Raw genomic sequence first — 22,462 nt, forward strand, 5'->3', positions numbered from 1 at the left:
TTTGTTTTGTATCTTTATAAAACGTTGGATTTATATTTTACCGGAGTGTAGAAGAGTAGCGGCTGTGAATAGACCAAACTAAGCTCATGGTTTGCATGTAAGACGCAGCTCGTCCTTGTGTTTCTGTTTCTACTGCTCTTTTGTAGCCTTTGTACCTGTACAGAGTCGCTGGTGGGGGTGGGGCGGGGGGGGGAATACCTGGCTATGTGCACAAACAGCAGACGGAATGACCTTCCTGTATTTATGACTTTTCTCCTTTTGTCAGTTACTTTAAAATGCTGTACATTTTAGCCTAAGAATAAATTATGATTGACCATGTTCTCGATTGTTCTCGTTCTCATTTGGGGCGACCATGTTCTCGATTGTTCTCGTTCTCATTTGGGACGAACATGTTCTCGATTGTTCTCGTTCTCATTTGGGCGACCATGTTCTCGATTGTTCTCGTTCTCATTTGGGACGAACATGTTCTCGATTGTTCTCGTTCTCATTTGGGGCGACCATGTTCTCGATTGTTCTCGTTCTCATTTGGGACGAACATGTTCTCGATTGTTCTCGTTCTCATTTGGGGCGACCATGTTCTCGATTGTTCTCGTTCTCATTTGGACGACTCGCGAGTCCGAAGCCAAGAAGTCTCTTTTAAATAAGTGGTGACTTGGACTTGGTTGCTGTAGAGGATTTAATAACGTGATGTTTCCCTGAGCCAAACAAAAACTCGTCTCTAATGACTCGAGTCTCGCTCCGCCCGGCAGGTCTCGCCCTGCCTCCGCTCCTGGAGGTGCATGTCCAGCCCCCTCAGCTGCTTCAGGAAGCCCCAGTTGGGGACGACCCTCCTGCGTTTCTTCACGTGCTCGATGGCGTCCACCACCGTCATCTTCTCGCAGATCATGAGGTAGGCGAGGAAGAGCGTGGCGGACCGGCTCCTTCCCATCACGCAGTGCACCAGGAGTTTATCTGCAGAACCACACGAGCGGGAAACGAGCGTGAACGCTTTCAGAGGCCCCGCCCCCCAGAAAACGGCCAGCCAATCGGGACATTTGGGTTCGCCGACCACGTCGTCTTACTCTGAGGATTTCTGAGCGTCTCTTCTATAAACTGGGCGGCGGAGAGGAAATGCTGGCTGAGGTCGAAGGTCGCCACATCTTCAGCCACCACGCCGTGGTAGACCACGTCCATGTCGCCGTAGTAACCGGCTCCGGTGTCCACGTTGTTCCACGTCCCCTCGGCTGCGTTCAGGACGTGCGTGACCCCCAGCCTCCTCAGGTTACGCTTGTCCCTCGCGGTCTGCCTGCGAGACGCCGTTTTAACTCCGCCGTTGGGTTTATAATTTAACCCTTAATACTCACTCGTCCCCGATGAAGACGTTGGGCCAGACCTCGTTGACGGGAGCGTAAGCCACGCTCCCACGGTGAAGGCTTTTCTCCAACTCGTAGCCGCCCGGCGTGACGTATTCATCCGCTGGGCCGGATCCCGCCGCTGCCTCGGCGGCAGTTTTCGATTTGTGAGAAGCCATGTTTTTGTCTTTGATTAGCCTGAAGGAGAAGAGAGGCTCCACAGTCGCCGCGTTCCTTCCACATTTCCGCCTCTACAGTCCTTGGGTTTAGTTTCCCATCATGCATCTGGAGCACGGCTCGCCAAGAAACCGAAGTCCTTCATCTCCCTGCTTGGACATTCCGTTTTCCTCATCCCGCCGGCCCTTAAAGGCGGAACGCGCCGAGCTCTAATCCTGGCAGGCTGGACTCGGGGGCAGATTGTGTAACCGCTCTGCGACGGGCATCAAATGCAGGGGATATTTTTAGGGCCCTGACCTTAACCCCCATGGGGGGGGGGGGACTTTAATCTCCGCTGCTGGCGGGAAGCGGCGCTGATCCGAACTTTGCCAGAGGATGCCCAGAATCCACTGGAGTGAACGGAACACTCGGGAGGTTTTGTGCAACGCCTTGAAATTGTGTCGATCTCTCTTAGCCGGCGGGAGAAACCGTGTAAGCGCTGCCTCAAACTCTCGTTAGGGACGTTCTGGGGGAGGGAAGCGTGTCAGGCGTTCACAGGACGGCGCCGGCCTTTGATTCCCCCGTTAGTTCATCTGCACGGCCCGTCCAGGGATCTACCCCCCCCCCCCCCGTGTGATGATGACGGCCGGGCGAAGCTGCTAACATGTCAGACGGCGTTTTCACGCTTTTATTCCCCCCTCACATCTCCACGCTCGGCCGTCATTCATCCCGGCGGTGGAACCGTTCACGCTGTGATGTCCAATTCCTTTTATTTTGACAGGCTCTCCGTCTCTTCCTCTGGAGAGCGTCTCTTATTAAGATGGCTCCGGCGTTTCATCTCCGTTCAGTCTGACCTGAATCTGGGCGCCATCCAGCCTCTTTACGCATCACGGTTTGAAGTGAGCGGCGCCGGATCGCTGCGGTTCAGACGCGCTGCTTTGAGGGATGTAAGTGGAGCGTCGTTTATTTATAGCAACGAGTCGTCTCGGGTTCCGGCGGTTCGTCTCTAATGGCCTCTGTGGTGCTGATTGTGATTGGATGAGACTGAAACGTTCCTGTTCTGCACTTCCTGCAACATATATACTGTATACAAAAGGAATATTGGATGTAGATGCCGTACGCTGGTAGAAACGGGGGCCGGCGTGGATGTGGCGGGGGGGGGGCACACCACACGCGTGATTCCCAGGCTCCCCAGCAGGACTTCCTGTTGGGCCGCAGCCCTGTGAACGAACGCAACGAGCCTCCTCCGTGGACAGATCTCGGGACATATGCCGGGAGCGCGGCGCTGCCGCCGCCGACTGGAACGCACGGATTCCATATTTACACCAGACACGGGACTCGGCGCCGGCAGTTTGTCCATCAGAGCGGCATATTGCAGCGACGCCCCTGAAGTGAGAATGTCGCTGACGCGTCTCCGACGCAGAGGTTCGGCCAAACCTCGTTGACGGCTCCGCCGGGCCTTCTGTTCTGCAGCAGAAGGCCCGGCAGATCGCAGGTGGGCGGTGTTCGGCGCTCCGGCTCCTCCTCTGGCCTCATCTTCGCCGCATAATTATCACAAATCAGCTCGGCGCCGTCATTTCCCCCGAATGCTCGACGTTCCCGGCTGGAAACATGCTGGAAGCTGTCGCCTCCGACCTGATTGGTGCGGCTTGTTTCCTGTGGAGGCCGAGCCCACTCCTCACCACGACCCACCCAGGAATGAGACGTCTGAGGACGCCAGGGACTATTTCTATTCACCCACAGCAACGCTTACGACTCGGAGGACGGCGTCTGGAGTTGTTGTCGGTATTGATCCGGTTCAAACCGCTTCACCAATCATCACAGGGTTTTGTGTCGGGAGGAAGGTTCCGTCTGGTGTCACGAGGTCAAACCAAAACATTTCTGCTTCATTTTTATTTTCATTCAGTCATTTTGATCTTTAAATGATTTTTATTGAAATCCAATCCTGAAATTCCAAATTATTTCTTATAAAATCTACCGGCTTCAGATCCGAGAATAAAATGAAGATAAAACCTAAACGATGGATTTCACGTCCGTCCGTTTAGGGCCCGGCTCCTGGACGGCCCCCGGCGCTGCAGCTCCCGGTCCAGCCCCCGGAGCTGCTCCAGGAAGCCGGCGTTCGGTGAGATGTTCCTGTTGGCGCTGACGGCTTTGATGGCGCCCGGCAGCGTCGTGTTCTCCCGGATCATCAGGTACGCCAGGACCAGCGTGGGCGAGCGGCTGAGACCCATCGCACAGTGGACGAAGACTTTACCTGCCGGCAGAACGTCCAGAGTTCAGCCTGGAGCCGTTTCTACGCGACGGCCAATCAGATTACTGGGTTACTGCGAGGACGTCTAATTGGTTGCTCCTCTGCGGATCAAAGGAACGCATCGCAGAGAGGAGAGCTTCCAACTCCTGAGCGAAAGTTCCCGACATTGTTGCACCGAATGTTTCACCACACGGTAATCCCTGCTTTCTTATCGGGGGTGGGGGGCGAGGATTAGGGGGCACAGGAGCGCGTAATTGAACTGTCTCTGCGTGTGAGTATTCCTGCCGGGGATTATCGGGGGCCCTGAGGACGAGGAGGCCTCGTCTCGTCACCGTCGTGTCAGACACCGAGGGACAAACGGGAACGTGTCATTTCCATGTCCAATAAAAGTGTTTCTTACAAATTACCAGGGCGATCCCTTTAAAAGCCATTTTCCTGGCCGGGGTCTGGGCTCCTGGGGGGGGTCACCGTGGGGCGAGCTCACCTGCGGGCGAGCTCAGAGCGCCCTTGATGAAGCTGGCCGCCGGGTAAAAGAAGGGCCTCAAGTCAAAGGACGGCATGTCGAGAGCCCCCACCCCGTGGTAAGTGATCCTGGTGTCCCGGTAGAAGCCCGGCCCCGTGTTCACGCTGAACTTCCCGGCGGCGGCGTTGAGGACGTGGGTGATGCGGTGAGCCTGGAGCAGCCGCTTGTCTTTGGCTGCGTACCTGACAGGAAGAGGCGGCGCCATCAGCAGAGGAGGCGACGGTCCGGCCTCTAGGAGGCTCCCAACCGTTCCGGTCTCACATGTCTCCGATGTAGATCCTGGGCTGGACCTCGTCCATGTGTCCGCTGCTCCCTTTCCTGGTCCACATCAGCCTCTGGAGCTCCGGAGCAGGGGGGGTCTCGTACCCCTGGGGGCTCGCCGAGCGGGCGACGCCTCTGAGCATGTCTGGATCCTTCCTGCTCCAAATAAAAACGGATTGTTTTTACCCCATCAGGGCATCTTCTCAGTGGTTTCATGAATTAATTGTTGCTCTTTAGGATGCAGTCGGAGTAGATTCGTCTCTACATGGCACAAAAGTCATTCTAAACATGTTCACCTCGCAAACAAAGGCACACAACAACACAACGCCTCCCCAAAGCGTCGCTTCCAGCCGTCCACCTGCAGCAAGCAGAAGGTTCCCGTTAGTCGAGATTTACCGGTACCTTTTTCTCTCGGTCTGCAGCACAACCGTCCGGCTTCGCCCCAGAAATCTAGCCTGCAATGTTTTTTGCTATTTTAACCTCTGAATCGCATCTCAAAATACATCTGGCATCCTCTCCTGCATTCCTTAAAGGTTACCCGAGCCCCCGGGTCAGGAGGGAGGACAGGACATCAGGCTTTACTGCAGTGAAATGGATTTAATACCAGCAGGAAGGTTTCACATCCCTTAATTTACAAGGGGAATATTTAACGATCATGTTAAATATTCCCCTTGTAATATTCTCGTGTGAACCTCCTGAATCATTTTAGCAGAATAAAATATGCTCAGATGGAACCTGTTGAACTCCAGCGGTACAAATCCTGATTTATAAATAATGCAGGTTTTAAACCTTGCTGTTTACCCCCCCCCCCCCCCCCAACAGAAACCTGATCGACCCGCCTCGTACCGATGGAAGGCCTCTGATCCTTTAAGTTTAAACTACTTTGTATTGTTCTCCTGAATAAGTGAAGAGAACGGGGACGAGCTTCAGAACCGCTAAAGCATCAGAAACAAACGGCCAGAAGACGTTTTAACAGAACTCGTTTTTATTTGTGCAGCAGAATGGTCGCGTCCTTCAAAGCTAAACGACTTTCCTTTTTACTATGTTTACGATTTATTTTTTTTACATGTATAATCTTTATATAAGTTAGACATATATACAGTTATGTACACGTTATTTAAAATATAAGCAGCTAAAATGTAAACGTTTTAAAAATGACCTTGTGGTCGCAAGCAGGCCTTGGCCTGACTAGCTAGCATGACGTGGCGGAAACATGCTAACAAATAAATGTAGAAAACAGTGCGTATTTTAGCTTCACAAAGTACAAACAAATGTATATTTAAAGAATACAACTGGATCTTTTCGCCTGCGGTTTGCTATCTTTTTGTAATTCCCTGCAGAGCAGATGAAAATGAGAGGAATGTTTAATAATGTAGCGGCTGCATGCTAACATAATGGCGTCATTGCACAGCCTCGGCTATGTGTTAGCATGCCTGCAATCATGCACGTTAACCACAGGGTGATGCCATGCTATTAGCTTCTAATACAAAAAGACTTATTTACAATTTGTATTTTAGCACATTTTCATGTACAATCAATCTGTACTGAAATATTGGTTAATATTACAAATTAAAGGATTTATCAGCATCAAGCATATGCTCATGCTATCATACAGCTCTCATGCTATCATGATACTTGCTAATGTTGTTAATATGAGATTAGTTTATTAAAACTGAGTTTGACAAAGCTTCGTCTTTGACGGCGAGCCACCAGAAGCATCGGCGTGGACGGAAAGCGGCGCCTGGAGCGGCGTCTTCATCGTCTCGTCCTCACAGGATGTGACACGTTTTCTTTTTTCTCATCAGCTGCAGATCCAGATCCAGAAGCAGTGCCAGGAAGTTCCTGTTGGGGTAGATGGCTCTCTTCTGGATCAATTTCTGCAGGGCCTGTTTGAGCGGCAGGTGACGGTAGATCATGAGGTACGCCAACACCAAAGTCGATGACCGGCTCATTCCCATGATGCAGTGCACTAGAACCTTCCCTGGGGAGATATGATTGTGCAGGAAGGATTAGTGCGAGGCTTCAATCTCATTCATATCATACATGGTTGCCCGTCTCTGGCTGTGGTCTTTCTTTTTTCCTCGTAAAGCCAAAAATAGTTCCCACAATTCATAGCCTTTTGTTCCTGTAAGGTCCCTTTGCAGACCGGCCCCGGCGCCTCTTTAATCCCAACTTGTCCTCTGCTTCTTTTAAAAGCCGTGGTCAGATTCTAGAACTTAAACTCAGCAAGGTAAGACTCTTATTATCACCGCTGGTGACATTGAAAGGGCGGCGTAATGGGAGAAATCAGAAAGACGAGTATAAAAAGGATTTAAGGAGCGAAATTAACAGGAATTCGTTTCTTTATAATGCCTGACTTCTGTCGTTAAAGATGGCTGCGCAGCCCGACGGGGGCCGGCGTGAGAGGGTCTCACCGTGTGATGACTTCAGCGCTTTGTGAATGAAATCGGCCGCAGACTGGAAGTAGACATCCAAGTCGAAGTGCGTGGAGTCGTCTGCTGGAATGCCACAGTACACGAAGCCGTTGCCGTAAAAGCTCTGGTTCCCGACGCTGCCCCGCTTGGCGTGTGCGGCGTTTAAAACGTGGGTTATCCCCAGTTTCTGCAGGATAGCCTTGTTGTGGGCGACCGCCCTGGCAAGACAGAGACAGAAAGAGCCTCCAGACAAAGTTGGATACTCCAAGTAGTTTTATATATATAAATACTTACACATTTCCTATGTATATCTTTGGCCAGACCTCGTCCACTTCATTAAGATGTAGTTTGCAGGAGTCCAGAAGCTTCTGCAGATCCTTCACAGTCAGATATTCCTTTCTCTTCCCTTTCACGGCTGACATTTTCAGTCTAAATCCCCTTTTGGATCGGCTGCCGCTCCAAATGTTTGTTGCATTAAAGCGGTTCCAGCCGGCTCCGGCTCCGGCTCTCGGGCTGATCCGCACCAGCAGGTGGTTTTTTTTTAGCCGTCACTGGACAAGTTACCCAATTTAGTGCCCAACCTAGCGTGTAGTCTGACTCACGCAGAGGGCAGGACGACAACGGGTAATGAAGCTGCGTCACGCCCGGGTGGAATGAAGTATGTCATTTATGACCTCTGCAAAACCTGCAAACCACACCGTCCACCTGCCCATCTCACCTGAGGGTCCAGCTACAGCAGATGTTTCAGCTCCAAGCTAACATTTATTGAAAATGAAAGGGAAGCAACTGACGTGATCCAGAGCCAACAGCAATCAGCGCGACTCAGAATCACATTGATTAGAGTCGACGAATCTCGTTTAATCATGTCTGATGCAATTTATTTTCCAAAGCACGAAGCTGTTTGAGGAATCCCCTGTTTGGGAAGATCCACCTACGCTCCTTGACCTTATTGATCGCCCCCAGCAGGCTGTGATGGTGGTGGATCATCATGTAGGCCAGGACCAGGGAGGCCGATCTGCTCACTCCGGCGGCACAGTGGACCAAAACCCGAGCTGAAGGAGACGAGACGGCCTCTGAGCTGGCAAGCAGGGAGCGACAATAAAACAACGCGGTGGGCATTCACCATGAGCTGCGTCAAGTGCACTCTGGATATACTCAGCCGTGGGGAAGAAATAGCGAGCGAGGTCAAAGGATGGTGAGTCATCAGCAGGCACCCCATAATAATCCACAGAGGAGCCGTAGAAGTCACGACTCCCCTGACAGTGCATCCCGCCATGAGCCGCATTCACAACGTGAGTGATTCCCAGCTTCCACAGACGGTAGCGTTCATTAGCCGCTGACCTGTGGACAAAAGGAATCACAGCAAGAAATGCTTCAGGAACCATTTTGCTTTATTTTAGAAGCTGTCACTCACGTGTCACCAACGAACAGGTGAGGCCAGACCTCGTCCACATGATTACCAAACCGTTTTCCTCCATACAAAACCTTCACCAAGTCCGCCATAGAGGTGGGAGCGACATTACTGTTCTGCAGGTCGGTCATAGTCGACTGGACCTTTATAATTATCTACATAACAGAAAGATACTATTTACTGACGAGGACAGGTGTTTCTAGTCTAAAATTAAATCAGTGACCCATATTATAAATGGTGCAAAAAAAGCCTGCTACTAAATCTTTACCAGGTATATTTTATTTCCAGTCATCATTTCTCAGTTTGTGACATTTAATCTCCAAAAGAATTCCCTGCTTTTCATCGCGATCTGCATTAGACGCACTTGCAGTACTACGCTGCCACCGGTAGGTGTCGCCGCTGGTTAACTAGCCCCACGGAGCTAATTTTCTGTGCGCGTCCATTAGCGGCATTACCCCATGTGTTGTCAACAGTGATGCTAACCGGGAGGCGCAATGATTCGCGGCGACTCATGCGAATACGATTCCGTCAGGTTGTTTTGAGATGCCGTTTAGCTAGCTAGCTAGCCGAATAAACGAGCACCGTCCTCTGCTACGTCTCAGGCCGGGTGAGCGTCGCGTTAACCTGCATTAATTCAACTGGCTATTAGCTTGCCGGGTAATATTAGCTAAGGCTGAGTTAGCTAGCTGGGCCAGAGTTCTTGTAAAATGAGTCATGCTTAGGTTTTTCTTTTTTACCCGATGAATGCGTGTGACTACCGTTACACACACTTTATTTATAATAATTTATCTGATTATTGTGCACTAATTTGAAATACGTTAACAACTCTTCACTGGTAGCTAGCTCTGTTATGAGGGATTGGATAAAAGCTACCACAATAGCTTGTCATGCTTTACAAATGTACATGCTAATATTGGCTATCTTGAAATGCCGGGTTTAGAGGGATTACTGCACCGTTAAAGTTAAACTGGAATTAGTTCAGAATAATTTATTTCGGTGTCCTGTCTGGGAAACGTGTCGCCACTTTCGGGTCAATATTGTAGCTCCACCAATTAGAGCCGGAGGAGGTCACGTGATCCCGAGTGTTTGTTTTGGTTGTTGAAAGCTTCCCTGCAGACTCTGATTTGGTGTAGAGATGGACTCCGGGTCGGGGAGTCCAAGCTAACGCTTAGCCGTCACACAGTAGTGAATTCTGGGCCGAGCGAGGAGCTGAAAACATTCACAGAGTGAATTTAATTCAGTCGGTGCTGCAGCCGGACCCGGTTCGCTGACTCGGCGGAAACCAGAAGTGCCTCTTCTCCTTTCCGTTTCTTTAGGCATTATCGAGGGACCGCTTTCGACTGTAAAGGAGAGTTCGGTTGTTTCAGTGTTTCCTTCTCTGCTCAGCCCTCGGAGCAACGAGGAAATGACACAGCTGAGCGTCCGTCGCTGGACGCCCAAACACGTGGCCCGGTGGCTGAAGGAGGAGGGCTTCTGCGACTACGTGGACCTGCTGTGCAACAGGCACCGCCTGGATGGCACCAGCCTACTCGCCCTCAGCGAGTACGACCTCCGCTCGCCGCCGCTGGAGCTCAAGGTGCTGGGCGACATCAAACGGCTCATGGTGTCTATCCGGAAGCTCCAGAAACAGAACGTGGACCTGCTGGAGGAGCTGGGGCTCCCCTACGACGGCCACTCGCCCACGGGCTCCGGGGGCAGTTTGGACTGGCTGTGTAACGGAGACTCGGGCAGAGACTGTGCCGGCGCGGACACGGCGCCGGTGGGGGAGGAGTACCAGCAGTACACCAACGGGAAGTTCAAGCAGCAGGCGAGGCGCTTGGACCCGGAGTGCTGGAAGACGGTGCTCAGCTCCGTCTACGTGGTCGTGGTGTTTGGCTTCACGTCCTTCGTCATGGTCATCGTGCACGAGAGGGTTCCTGACATGCGGACCTACCCGCCGCTGCCGGACATATTCCTGGACAGGTGGGTGTGTGACCTGCAGCAGCGCCTGCGATTCAGCCGTTTGCGAATCGTTTACTTCCTGGTGAGAAGCTGATTGGTGGAGGCTTGGAAACCCTCGTCCAATAATATTCACTGATGAGTTCACCTGTAAACTGTAGTATTGGACCCGCAACGAGCGAGAAGGGCTGGACTGCTGATCAATTACTTTATTACTGAGTAATCCATGAAGCGTTTTTTTAATTTAATGTCTGCCGTTGGCCTGAGAGTGAATATATTGAACATGTAGTGATGTAAAAGCTCTTGTTGATGTTGGTAAATGACTTTCCTTCCAGCGTGCCGAGGATTCCTTGGGCCTTTGCCATGGCGGAGGCCTGTGGGGTGATCCTCTGTAACATGTGGCTGTTGGTGCTGCTGCTCCACAAACACCGGTACCGTCTGGAAAGCAGCGTTCTGTCGAAGCCGTCGCGTTGCTACGGGCGACGCGGGTTAACTGTGTCCGTGCTGCGTGCAGGTCCATCCTCCTGCGGCGCCTCTGCAGCCTGATGGGGACGGTGTTCATGCTGCGCTGCATCACCATGTTTGTCACCTCGCTGTCCGTCCCGGGACAACACCTGCAGTGCTCTGGAAAGGTAGCGGCTAACGCACGCCACCGGAGTCTCTGACGGAACCATCGCTGATGGCTTCGCTCTTCCCCAGATTTATGGCGACATGTGGGCCAAAGTGCAGCGGGCCGTGGCCATCTGGAGCGGCTTCGGGATGACCCTGACGGGGGTGCACACGTGTGGAGATTACATGTTCAGTGGCCACACGGTGGTTCTGACCATGCTTAACTTCTTCGTCACAGAGTGTGAGTACTGCCCTGTGTAACACCGTCCCTCTGCTGCCACCTAGTGTCCGTATCTGGTGTTACAACGCATAACAGCTGGGTTTCCTCAGACTAGTGAAAGATTTGCTGCGTTGAAACTTAAATAATAGAATGTCAGCTGTTCTTTGTCGCTCAGACACCCCGCGGGCCTGGAACTTCATCCACACGTTGTCCTGGGTCCTGAATCTCTTTGGCATCTTCTTCATCCTGGCTGCACATGAGCACTACTCCATCGACGTGTTCATCGCCTTCTACATCACCACCAGACTCTTCCTGTACTACCACACCCTCGCCAACACGCGCGCCTACCAGCAGAGCCGACGGGCGCGCATCTGGTTCCCCATGTTCTCCTTCTTTGAGTGCAATGTGAACGGGCCCGTCCCGAACGAGTACTGCTGGCCCCTCTCCCGACCGGCTTTGCTGAGGAGGCTGATCGGGTGAGGATCGGCGTCGCCGCGGCGCTTCCTAGGCTGTGCTGTTCGTGCGTCTGCTTTGCCAGGTTGTTAACTGCGGCATGATGGAAAACGTCGAGCCATGATGTCTTATTTTCTGGACTCGTCCTCTGACCAGGTGGCTGAAACAAACCCCCGCACTCACCGTTATAAAGTGAACGCGGTGGAGATGTGTCTCGTTCATCGGTTGTTCCTTTTCCTCCAAAGGGTTTATTTCATGTAGCATGAACTGAAGTTCAAAGAGAAGCCTTCCTGTCAGGCAGCAGGGTTCTCATCATTTCACAGCAGCTTCCGATTTCTTTTGTGATCATCATTCTTGATCATTTCAGTGTTTGCGTCCTGATTCTCGACTGAAAGTCTCGTCTTACTCCCAACAGTGTGATTTATTTAAACGTGATACCATGGACCACCGTCAGAGTAAAAAGTCAGAAGTTTCTGTGTTCGCAGATCTTTACTAGAGCCTCACAGCAAAACGGCGCCACGTCGTTCTCCAGAATGACCGGAGATGATTGGTTTTAAAATGTAAAAAGGTGTAAATATATATATATAAAAAAATTTGAACTCTATTTGGAATCAGGATACTTAAATTAGCTTAAGTCTTGGATTCAGAAAGTTCGACTGACTACATTTTTGTTGGTGGTGTTGGAAACAGATTTTCATTCCTTGACATCCTTCTTACGGCAGATCTTTGTTGATATTGTTCACCCTTCTCGGCCTTTTTCCATAACAAATCTAGAAAAATCAGTGCATTTAAAGAAACGTCATCAGCCAAAAACGTGGAATCACAAATATTCTTTTCAGCTGTCTTAATGATTATTCCATTTGCCAATAAACTTGAGTTATGATAGTTATCTTTGTAGAAATAACCCAAAAATGTGGTGATTGCTGTGTTTTTCTGTATATAAATTGAGGTCTCCCTGTCTATTATTATTCAGCATTAACCTGCAGTAATCGTTCTTAAAAAGGATGCTAAAATGTGTCTGCATTTGTTTACATTAATTTAATTTGGTGAACGTCAGTGTATTTTTGTATTTCACATTCAGTGTTACAGCAACATGCACATGAAGACTTTTGTTTACAGTTGCTCTGAAGTGTGTTTGATCTTCCTCTGCGTTTCAGCGTGAAGCTCGACAGATGTTGTAGAGCAGCATGTTAGGAACGTGGTTGTTGCAGCGCGTCTTTGAGGTGTGACGCAGTTGTTGTTCTTGTCACGTGGCGGCGTCATTAAAGAGCTGAAATCAAACGACACGCTTTTATTCCTCAACACAGAACTAACTACTGTACTAATACACGTCCATTACAGATCGGCAGGCACAAATGCGCACATTCAATAATTTTGGAAGAAATATGAATTATTAATAAAACGTACTCTAATTCAGAATTACTATGTTAGTTTTCCGACGTGGTGTGCGTTGATTGCGTTTGCTACTCACTTAGCATTTAATTTGCTTATGCTAATATGTGAAAGTTAGCTTCCAAGCCGTAGCTGAACATTTAGAGGTCTTTATCATGCCGGTAAAGATCCTAAATGTATTCTGCAGCGATTTTTTAATAAAATGTTCAAATAACAGGAGTTTAGATGATTGTTGTGATAAAACGACATAGAAAAATTATTATTTCGTTGAGCAAGACTTTCTACGTCATCGACTCGCTACCATTTCAGACAGGCACGACGTCGGCAGCTAAGTTGGGGGTCCTGCGGCGCTGAGGTCAGGAAAGCGCTTCTTGCGGTGTCTCCTCCACGGTCGTCCTCCAGCGGCTCCTTCCAGCGGCTCCTTCCGCCTTCATTGCTGCGTTTCTCGCCTTTCAAAGTAGCGACAACAACAGAAGTACGCGGTGAGTAATTTGCTTTGTCGTTATTTGCTCTTTCAAGATCCGAATTTGTTTGAATTTCGGCGACTTCGTTCTGAAATTTGTAAGCTAGAAAACGCCCCCAACCATCCTCGTGTTGAAACTCCTTCAAAACACTGAGGCAGGAACCGGTAAGTGTTCCCTATCACGCAAATCCGGTGGTAAATATCGTTAATATTAGCGGAGCTGAAGTAAAAGACACACCTTAGATGGCGTTTTGCCACGTACCGCCAAGCTGTTCCTGGTTACCGGCAGCATTCCGAGGCAGTCCTCGGCTTTAACCTTGACATTGAGGCCGTGACGTCAGAATAGTAAAAGTGACTCAAGCGCTGCAGGTGTCTGAGGACGTGACGTCATTAAGGTCAGGCACTCCTCTAGTATTTACCTAATAGTGACCTTAAAGGTCGCCTAACTCGACAAACTAGACACTAATCATAACAATCGGCCTGAGATTGTTAAATACAATTGGTTTTAATGAGTCAGAGGTCATGACCCCAGACACTTCAATGGTACAACCAACTGCTGTTCCGTTTATAGCAGGCGTGGCGATTTGAATTTGAAGTTTCTTCTTCATGATCTTTACATTTATGCCTGTCAGAATTTGAAGTTCCTTCACTTTGTCATTCCCGACAGGCAACATGGCGGTTCCTCCGACGTACGCGGACCTGGGGAAATCAGCAAATGACATCTTCAATAAGGGATATGGTAACTGGAAGCAAGATAAAAGGCAGTTTTTTAAGTGTGTATTTATTGCCCCTCTGAGGACAGGCCGCCTTCACAGGCCAGAATAAAGACGCTCGCTGTGGTTGTGTTTTCAGGCTTTGGGCTGGTGAAGCTCGACGTGAAGACAAAGTCTTCCAGCGGCGTGGTGAGCTGATCTGCTCTAATTGATCCACACGATGCAGGTTTTAAGTTATCACAGGTGTAGTGATTGATCTTTAGATCAGAGGAGAAACTGATGAATGAAAACGGCAGCTATTAATCGTCAGTATAAATGTGTCCGACTGATTCCCCCCCTTGTCTGTCCGCTCCAGGAGTTTAAAACATCCGGCGTATCCAACATCGACACCAGCAAGGTCAGCGGAACCCTAGAAACCAAGTACAAGTGGTCTGAGTATGGGCTGACCTTCACAGAGAAGTGGACCACGGATAACATGCTGGGAACAGAAGTCTGCGTTGAGGATCAGGTAAAGGCGAACGTCTGCTCGTCACCCTGTCGTTGGGACGTTCTAAATAAACTGGGACTGACGGAATGATCCTCTTTAGATCACCAAAGGCCTGAAACTTACCTTTGATACCACGTTCTCACCAAATACTGGGTGAGCTGGCCGATTAGGAACTTTCAAATCTTCACCAGCTTTCATGTAGACATCGGCTCTAAACTCTGTTTCCCCTGTTGACGTCGCAGCAAGAAGAGCGGCAAGGTGAAGACGGCCTATAAAAGGGAGTGCCTGAACGCGGGTGTCGATGTGGACTTCGACTTTGCCGGTCCGACGATTCACGGAGCGGCAGTGGCCGGCTACGAGGGTTGGCTGGCCGGCTACCAGATGTGCTTCGACTCGGCCAAATCCAAGATGAACAAGAGCAACTTCGCCGTGGGATACAGGACCGGAGACTTCCAGCTGCACACCAACATGTAGGTTTTTGGGATCGGCTGCACTGCATTTAAGGGTTTCTTCGTAAAGAAAGAAGAGCATGCAGCATTTTATTGTTCTTATAGAAGTGGGTTAGTTTAAACGGGGAGACGTTATTTGGGAGGATGGCCTAACCCTAAAAGATTCTCAGTTCAGAATCACAAAAGAGCAAGGTGAGAAAAAACTAACGCGTACTTTCACTTCCCCTCAGAAATAACGGTTCAGATTTCGGCGGATCCATCTACCAGAAGGTGAACGACCAACTGGAGACCGCTGTGAATGTCGCGTGGACGGCGGGCAGCAACAGCACCCAGTTTGGAATCGCTGCCAAATACCAGTTAGACCCCAGTGCCTCCATATCTGTGAGTACCTCTGAGGACAATATGAAAGCGGTGGTCGGGCTCTATAGACATGTTTTCATGTTTAATTCTTCTTCTGCAGGCTAAGGTGAATAATTCCAGCTTGGTTGGAATCGGCTACACCCAGTCCCTCCGGCCCGGTAAGAACCACCCGGAGCGTTTTGTAGGAATGTAAGCAGAGAACGGCGCACCTACTCTCAGGTAACTTTCCTTCACGCGTCTGTTTCAGGTATGAAAATAGTCCTCTCTGCTCTGGTTGACGGGAAGAACATCAACGCCGGCGGTCACAAGCTCGGTCTGGGCCTGGAGCTGGAGGCTTGAGGATCCGCTACGCCCTTTAGCTTAATGTCGGCTGACCCTGGCCCCGCGTGTTCCCGTCTGGTCACTAAGAGATATTTTAAGCAGACGACGCCAAAACATGACAAAGCCAGATGAGACGGAAACCTTTCCAGCAGCTTCCTCTTTATTCCGGTCGCGCTCTCCTTCCTTCTGCTAGAAAACGTTCCTCCGGCGGGCGCACCGTGTCCACCGAACCTTTGCCGTGTGATATATCTGAGCATTACTTTGCACAGTAGCGTGAAGCTTTTATTTAAGATCTATTTAATTTGAAATCTTGTGGTAGCGATGCTCTGCCTGATGGACGTCGCTGCAACTCAACATAGTCGGGTATTCACTTTCCCAGAGGCGTACTTGTACCCTTCGACAGATCTGAGGCCTCCTCTACCTTGCATACCTGTTTCTAAAGCTGTGGGATCATTTGAAATATATATATTTTTCCTCCGTGTGGTAGAATCATCCACTGTTCACCGTCGCAGTAATTGGGAAGCGGTATGTGTGTCGGCATGTCGCAAATAAACTCCTTAAATCAACAGTCGTCCTCTGCCCGGTGTGAGTTTCATCAAGTGATGCACGACTACACAAACGCATGAACTGTTTTATTGAACAGTCACTGTATCGATCAGGCGTTGGAGCGACTCCTTACACGTTCTCCGGCGTTTAAATCAATCTGTGGCGATGCTTTTGCTTCCTCGCCTCTTTATGGCTCGTTGGTGCTACAGTTTGAACGCCAGTGTGAGCCCGTCTCCCACTGGGAGCATGCTCAGGTTGATGCGAACGTCTTTGTGCAGCTTCTTGTTCAGCGTGTCCAGCGCCACGGCGTCTTTGTCATCCGGCGCCGGATTCAGCACACTCCCGCCCCACAGCACCTGTGGGATCAGACGTTAAGCGAGAGGTTCAGCTGCTTGGACTGTCCTGCCGCGAGAGGGAGTGTCCGGAGGCCTCACGTTATCGAGGGCGATGATGCCCCCTTTCCTCAGCAGCGAGAGGGACTGCTCATAGTAGCTGCAGATGTTGACTTTGTCTGCATCGATGAAGATGAAGTCAAACGTTTCCGCCTGTCCGTCAGCCAAGAGATCGTCTAATAAAGGACAACGGGACACGGGGACAAAGTAGCGTTAACATGTATGTCCTGGTCAAGTGCTCTCACTGCGAGAAATAGATTATCCCCAAAAATGTACACAACCGACGTGCAATTCCAAAGAGGTATCAAGACTATATATAATGTAGGACAAGTGTCCCCCAGCTTTAAAGTACTTTTGTGAATTCTTAAATTTACAGAGAAGCAAATCATTCCTGGAAATATAAAAACCTAATGTATCTCATTTCTGTTTAAAACTAAATGTAATGAAGGTGATAATTTTTAATAAGTTATGAATGTGTATGTTTTGAAAGCATAATGGTTTTCAGAAAGTAGAACTATTAAAAAAAAAAAAAAAAACTTTATTAAACAACGCGGTATGAACGTCACCCCTACGTTCGTGACGTCAGAGCACGCAGTCGCGCTCGCGCCGGTGTCTTGATTGAATTCACCTGAGGTACCGAGAGACGTACCGGTAATTAAAAACGAAGAACCGGACCTCCTCGGCGGAACGACTAGAATGTAGGTACCGAAATGTATTTTTCTATTCGCTTCCTGTAACTTATGCGGTTAGCTAACTTTAGCTATCTGACAGCGAAGTCGAACGGGGTTAGCTAGCACGTAGCCGCTGGCTAAATTGTTGTGTTATTGATGTGTCGTCAAGCAGCCAATCACCAACGAAACATCTACATGTACAGTACTTTAATGCAGATTTAATTCTGATAAATATTTTTAGGTAACGGCTATAAAATCACAGCTGCGAATTTACGCAAGTAACAATAGTAAAAAAAATAATAAAGAACTGATTTATTTCTAGTCTAAACCGCTAGGTGTCGCACGCTAGCAACATGGAAGCTATGCTTGTTTGTTAGCGGGATTATGTAAAAACTGCTGAATGGATCTTGATGAATAAAAATCTGAAGATGGGCCTTGGTCCAATTTGGATCCCATTAAATGTTGTGATCCGGATACCCGTCTGGATACACAAAACATATGCAGTTATATGGAGCAGCTGGATGGGTTCTTCCATTATTATTATTACAAGGGTTAACATGGAGGTCAAAGAGAGTTATTACTGTACCCAGAGTCTTCGATGCTGGCTGCAAACGTAAATCGATTTTATTCTCGACTCCAGCCTGTAAACAAGGAAACGTGTAAGTGTTAGTTTTCGTACCTGAAATGAGAACGGTCGTTTGGCAGGGCATCATTATGTGTGTGTTCATTTCTGACCCGGCTATGGAAAGAGGGTATTTACAATAACCTGGGCTAGAGTCGTCCGGACTGTGATTAAATACGATGCTTTGAAATCTACTGGGATGCAGCGGGATAGCATTATTTTGGAGTACCTGGAGATGTTGTGGTCACCTTTTATACTGCAGTTGCATTTTTTTTTTTGTACTCTAGAGGTCGCCGCACCCTGGACGTGGCTCTGTCTTTGCCTGGCCACGCCGTTGTGCCAGTATGCTGCATTAACGAAACCCGGGTCAAAATGTGCAAACCAGAAAGTGCTGCCGTGCCGTTCAGGAAAGGATCCTATCGTTCCGCGTTGTTTTTAAACGGGCTGGAGAGACGGGTGTCTGTGCCGACGGGGGCCTAAAGAGTAATACACCTGTTACCTGATGATCTCTGCTCTGATCGGTGCTTTACAGCTTGGGAATAATACAATAGTTTTATTACGTACGGAATAAGAAGATAGGAGAGCTATGAATCTACCTCTTTCCAGAAAGGCTTGCCCATGTTGGTGTAGGTTTCGCTGATATCGCACGCCACCAGGACTCCGTCCTCCGGCAGACCCAGCGCCATGTTCAGCGTGTTGTATCCTGTGTATACTCCTGCAGCAGCGGGAAGTGAAGGCAGCACGCGTTAATACGATAGACGACGTGAAGAAGACCCTGAAGGGTCATTTTAAATGATTCAATAGTTGTTTTTTACTTGGTCTTTAGTGTGGGTATTATGGACTCCAGTCTTTGCACCTCTGTTACTTTACCTCTTATGTCGTTGAAGTATTTTTTAACCTACATGATACTAATATTTGATAATGAATGATCACATTGTTTCATGCAGCTGTTGTTTAGTTGTACTCCTTATGTGTACTTCAGACCTTGTATTACTGTGACGCCTGAACTTCCATTGCCGGTTTTTCTGCTATTTCATGAACAGATAAATGTGGTTCGTTTGTGGTTCGCTGCAGGAGGTCGGGGGGCGGGCCCTTACCGATCTCTATCGCTTTCTTGGCTTTGATCAGTTTGACCAGATTGACCATGAACTGCGACTGCTCACAGGCAACCATCATGCCGCTGTGGCGGTCTTCCATTGTCATCTGAAAGCAAAGCAAACATTAACCACATGAGCTCCCAGGTCGTTTTCACACCTGACCAAGCGGACTCGGTTCGATTGGCCAGGTTTGAAAACGCCCCAAAGCGGGTAGCAGAGTTCCAGATCTGTCAGGTTTGTGACACTGTAAAAGAGAGAAAATCAGAACCAAGCCCCAAAGATTCAACCCAATAACCATTTACTTGCGGTAAGAAACGAGACTAGTATTCTTTCTGTCAGCAAGGGAGAATGGAGCTGCTCTCTAGCCGTGCCATCGACTCTCCCAGCAAGGGAGAGTGGCTGCTGCTAGCTTCGTCCTCGATTCTCAGAGAAACAGCTCCCCTCCAGCTGGTTTTATTAGCAGATAAGAATGTGTACGTACGTAAATAACCCAGACATGAAGACTCCAACCTTGAGCAGATAGCTCTTCCAGCCAACACAAAGTGTTCACTTCTTCAGTCTAGTCAGCATATTAACAGATCTACGATTGTCACATACTTTATGAATATCTTGAGTGAGATTATGAAGGATAAATGGCCATGACATAACTACTGCTACTCATTGGTGAATTAATGATAAACACATTTGCAGATTTATCTAACAAGATCCTCACACGGCCTCACCAGCCTGAGTTTCTTGAGGACTGGGTGCTCCCTCATGGAGTTGCTCAGGATGTACTCCAGGATCTTGTCCTTTCCGCTGTGACTTTTGCTGATGCTCATTCTGGAAGATTTCTTTTTCCCTGAGGACAAAAACAAACGGTGATTCTTTTAGCATTAACCCCCCCCCCCCTGCTATTTGAGATGGTGGCTTTAGAACGTGGGGCTGGTTTCAGTCTGGACAGACTCGTTCCTCCTCCTAGAGTACGCTCTATCAATGTGTTTTGCTGGTTTGTCTGTCTCTGTTGGCAACACGACTCAAAAGGTCACGGACGGTTTTGATGGAACAGATTATCAACATCTTGTGACTGGATTATGGATCACTATGCAATTTGTGTTAACATTGCAGTCAATGGAGCTTCAAAATGTATTTCACAATATCTCGGTTGATTATTAACCAATGCTTATGGAATTTTACATTGTGTAGGGGGGGGGTCCGTCTCCTCGGGTGTTAAAGATAGAACAAATCCGTAGACATGTTCCAAACTCCGTGAACTTCGGTTAATAATCAACCGACTCCATTGACTGCAATGTTAACAAAAACACAGTGATCCAGGATCTCTTCTGGATCATCACCAAGATCCATTGATCTGTTCCTGGAAACTTTCATCAAGGTCCGACTTGACTTTATGAGTTACGTAACTAACAGACAAACACTGGCAAAAAGCGGAACCTCCTCGGCGCAGGTAATTAAATTCAAAAAGAGGATTAGCAAAATAAGCAAATCCTGTTGTCATTATTGATAATAAATCATTCACAACCCTTCTAGGACCACAATAAAAAGAATAAAAGGCAAACGGCCAATCTTAAACGATCGAGTAAATTCAGTCACAACCGAACAGGATCGTGACGTAACGACGTTCTGAAGATGTAATTTCCTTACCGAAGACGTAGCCGACGACGAAAACGAGTCCCAGCGTGATGGATCCAGCCAGTGCCTCCCTGGAAAAGCTCCGGAAAGTCATGTGATCCTCCGCGTGACGCAAAGCACTCGTTGGATCGGCGCCGTGCCGCTACTGGCTGACCGTGACGTCAGGACGCCTTGCAGCGCGCGTGAGCCCGTGATGATGACGTAAGAGTCTCGCGGTATAATGCGACTTCAGAATTTAAACATTGAAGCGCGAAATAAAACGCAATTATGTTTTCAACGATGATGGTCTGACGGCGCGCGCGTGGCTGCAGAACGACTCGTGTCACGTGACCCGGAACTGGCCTCGTGAAGGGGAAACAAACGTACACGTTTCTGTCACTCCCGGAAGTGTAGGCGTGAACGAATGTAAACATGTTTACAAAGTTTATACATAATTATGATACTATTATTATTGTATATAAATGTTAAGACATTAAATATGTCCGGGAAAACATGAAACACAAAGGTTGAAATGAGTACAGATGTTTTAGGTTTTAAAAGCCTTGTGATTAGTCAAATTTGAACTAAAATAATGATCTATTTCTTAAAAACAACAACTTTTAACATTTAGTATTATGTATCAAGACTTGCTAGAAATACAATCAGATTTATTTAAAGGCATCTAATTAAGGATTAATAACAGTGTCCATACAGAGGGGGGCAGTGTTGCACAGCCTGTGAGGCTGACTGGCTGATTTTACCCTCACTGGCTCAGATAAAATGGTTTAGAGACGCAGAATGAGAGCAAAATACAAACTGGGGGTGCTGAGAATTAACCCCGCCCACAATAGCTGGAGGAAGTTATGTGATTGGTGCAGTTTATTATGCGTTTGTAAGCGTGGACGTTGTGAAAAGGAGAACAGCTGATCAGTCATGAAAGGCCGTCCTCTAGTTTTCGTGGAGATTAGAACACAATGAACGGCAAACGATGGAACCAATCGATGGCAGCAGATCCAGCGTGTCTGTGCAGGAGCTAGTATCCCCCCCCCCCCCCCCTGAGAACGAGTCCTGGTTTCGCCATCAGACCTCGTGGTACCTCCTCACCTCCTCCACCTGATGGATGAGCCGCTATCTGATGCTTCTCCTCTCTGATCTCCGGTTCCCAGGCAGAGTCTGGCAGCTGTCCTGTTGCTTCCTGACAGGGTCCCGACAGCAGAGGGTTCTGGTTCTCAGCGGCCCGCTTCCATCCGGGCCGCTGAGCGGTGGAGCTCGCCTCTGAGTAAATACCACCAGCGTCCAGCAGAGACGCCCCCCCCCCCCCCTTTCTATGAGATGAAGTGTTTTATGATGCCGGCATGATTCATGTGATGAGGCAACGTTCTGGTTTTATCGCACATTACAGTAAACTTTACGAGTATTTCTATAAAGGCTCAGAGCGCTTGTTAAGATTAAGATTTAGGCGACCTACCGTACCGACGGTCTCGCTGTAATTCGCTACCGCGTTTTATTGCTTGCAAACATCCTCCCCAAATGTTGAATCAGAGCTTGGACTCCTGCTACCCCCCCCCCCCCCCCCCCCCCCCCCCCGGCGATGAGATGTCATGTACATCCGCTCCTGTCAACTTTTTGACTTTGGCATCAGTCCTTGTCTTTGATGGACAGACGAGGGAACGGGACGACTCCATCGGAAAGTGAAGCCTGACGGTTTGGTCTGACAGCCCTGCCCAGACCTGACACGGCGTCGCGCTGAAGAAGAAGAGGAGAGAAGAGGAGA

General features: G+C 48.9%; 7 protein-coding genes and 1 long non-coding RNA gene across 10 annotated transcripts; 2 read left to right on the forward strand and 6 right to left on the reverse strand.

Moving 5' to 3' along the window:
* Positions 1-657: 657 nt before the first annotated feature.
* LOC137910487 (dual specificity phosphatase 29-like) lies at positions 658-1,644 on the reverse strand. The gene is made up of 3 exons (XM_068754923.1): positions 1,344-1,644; positions 1,062-1,285; positions 658-951 (listed from the first exon to the last, which is right to left on the reverse strand). Exons 1-3 carry the CDS (start codon positions 1,508-1,510, stop codon positions 719-721), a joined length of 624 nt encoding a protein of 207 aa, XP_068611024.1. The 5' UTR covers positions 1,511-1,644; the 3' UTR covers positions 658-718.
* A 1,729-nt stretch (positions 1,645-3,373) lies between these two features.
* On the reverse strand, positions 3,374-5,002 carry LOC137910488 (dual specificity protein phosphatase 13B-like). Of its 3 annotated transcripts, none has more exons than XM_068754925.1 (4): positions 4,925-5,002; positions 4,523-4,678; positions 4,223-4,443; positions 3,374-3,741 (listed from the first exon to the last, which is right to left on the reverse strand). In XM_068754925.1, the coding sequence occupies exons 2-4, from the start codon at positions 4,663-4,665 to the stop codon at positions 3,515-3,517; spliced, it is 591 nt and encodes a 196-aa protein (XP_068611026.1). In that variant the 5' UTR covers positions 4,666-4,678; positions 4,925-5,002; the 3' UTR covers positions 3,374-3,514. The 3 variants fall into 3 exon arrangements, with proteins under 3 accessions (XP_068611026.1, XP_068611025.1, XP_068611027.1); XM_068754924.1 differs by having other exon boundaries at positions 4,819-4,971; XM_068754926.1 differs by having other exon boundaries at positions 4,523-4,681; positions 4,925-4,955.
* A 504-nt stretch (positions 5,003-5,506) lies between these two features.
* On the reverse strand, positions 5,507-7,440 carry LOC137909755 (dual specificity protein phosphatase 13A-like). The gene is made up of 3 exons (XM_068754180.1): positions 7,231-7,440; positions 6,937-7,154; positions 5,507-6,503 (listed from the first exon to the last, which is right to left on the reverse strand). Exons 1-3 carry the CDS (start codon positions 7,356-7,358, stop codon positions 6,292-6,294), a joined length of 558 nt encoding a protein of 185 aa, XP_068610281.1. The 5' UTR covers positions 7,359-7,440; the 3' UTR covers positions 5,507-6,291.
* A 343-nt stretch (positions 7,441-7,783) lies between these two features.
* On the reverse strand, positions 7,784-8,475 carry LOC137909756 (dual specificity protein phosphatase 13A-like). Its single transcript, XM_068754181.1, has 3 exons — positions 8,351-8,475; positions 8,060-8,277; positions 7,784-7,988 (listed from the first exon to the last, which is right to left on the reverse strand). Exons 1-3 carry the CDS (start codon positions 8,437-8,439, stop codon positions 7,798-7,800), a joined length of 498 nt encoding a protein of 165 aa, XP_068610282.1. The 5' UTR covers positions 8,440-8,475; the 3' UTR covers positions 7,784-7,797.
* A 342-nt stretch (positions 8,476-8,817) lies between these two features.
* Positions 8,818-11,594, forward strand: LOC137909778 (sphingomyelin synthase-related protein 1-like). The gene is made up of 6 exons (XM_068754200.1): positions 8,818-8,954; positions 9,734-10,309; positions 10,621-10,716; positions 10,800-10,917; positions 10,985-11,135; positions 11,290-11,594. The coding sequence occupies exons 2-6, from the start codon at positions 9,753-9,755 to the stop codon at positions 11,592-11,594; spliced, it is 1,227 nt and encodes a 408-aa protein (XP_068610301.1). The 5' UTR covers positions 8,818-8,954; positions 9,734-9,752.
* An 8-nt stretch (positions 11,595-11,602) lies between these two features.
* LOC137909781 (uncharacterized) lies at positions 11,603-13,724 on the reverse strand. The gene is made up of 3 exons (XR_011106022.1): positions 13,661-13,724; positions 13,261-13,408; positions 11,603-12,837 (listed from the first exon to the last, which is right to left on the reverse strand). It is a non-coding gene; the product is annotated as an uncharacterized lncRNA (long non-coding RNA).
* LOC137909779 (voltage-dependent anion-selective channel protein 2-like) lies at positions 13,349-16,320 on the forward strand. Its single transcript, XM_068754201.1, has 9 exons — positions 13,349-13,441; positions 14,090-14,161; positions 14,275-14,324; positions 14,491-14,643; positions 14,723-14,775; positions 14,865-15,092; positions 15,302-15,452; positions 15,532-15,589; positions 15,679-16,320. Exons 2-9 carry the CDS (start codon positions 14,095-14,097, stop codon positions 15,768-15,770), a joined length of 852 nt encoding a protein of 283 aa, XP_068610302.1. The 5' UTR covers positions 13,349-13,441; positions 14,090-14,094; the 3' UTR covers positions 15,771-16,320.
* Positions 16,321-16,363: 43 nt separating this feature from the next.
* Positions 16,364-20,870, reverse strand: LOC137909780 (catechol O-methyltransferase domain-containing protein 1-like). Its single transcript, XM_068754202.1, has 7 exons — positions 20,722-20,870; positions 19,803-19,921; positions 19,081-19,186; positions 18,580-18,698; positions 17,948-18,002; positions 16,733-16,866; positions 16,364-16,654 (listed from the first exon to the last, which is right to left on the reverse strand). The coding sequence occupies exons 1-7, from the start codon at positions 20,801-20,803 to the stop codon at positions 16,502-16,504; spliced, it is 768 nt and encodes a 255-aa protein (XP_068610303.1). The 5' UTR covers positions 20,804-20,870; the 3' UTR covers positions 16,364-16,501.
* Between the last annotated feature and the right edge of the window lie 1,592 nt (positions 20,871-22,462).

The sequence above is a fragment of the Brachionichthys hirsutus genome, chromosome 21, assembly GCF_040956055.1.
Source record: "Brachionichthys hirsutus isolate HB-005 chromosome 21, CSIRO-AGI_Bhir_v1, whole genome shotgun sequence".
Taxonomy (NCBI): Eukaryota; Metazoa; Chordata; class Actinopteri; order Lophiiformes; family Brachionichthyidae; genus Brachionichthys; species Brachionichthys hirsutus.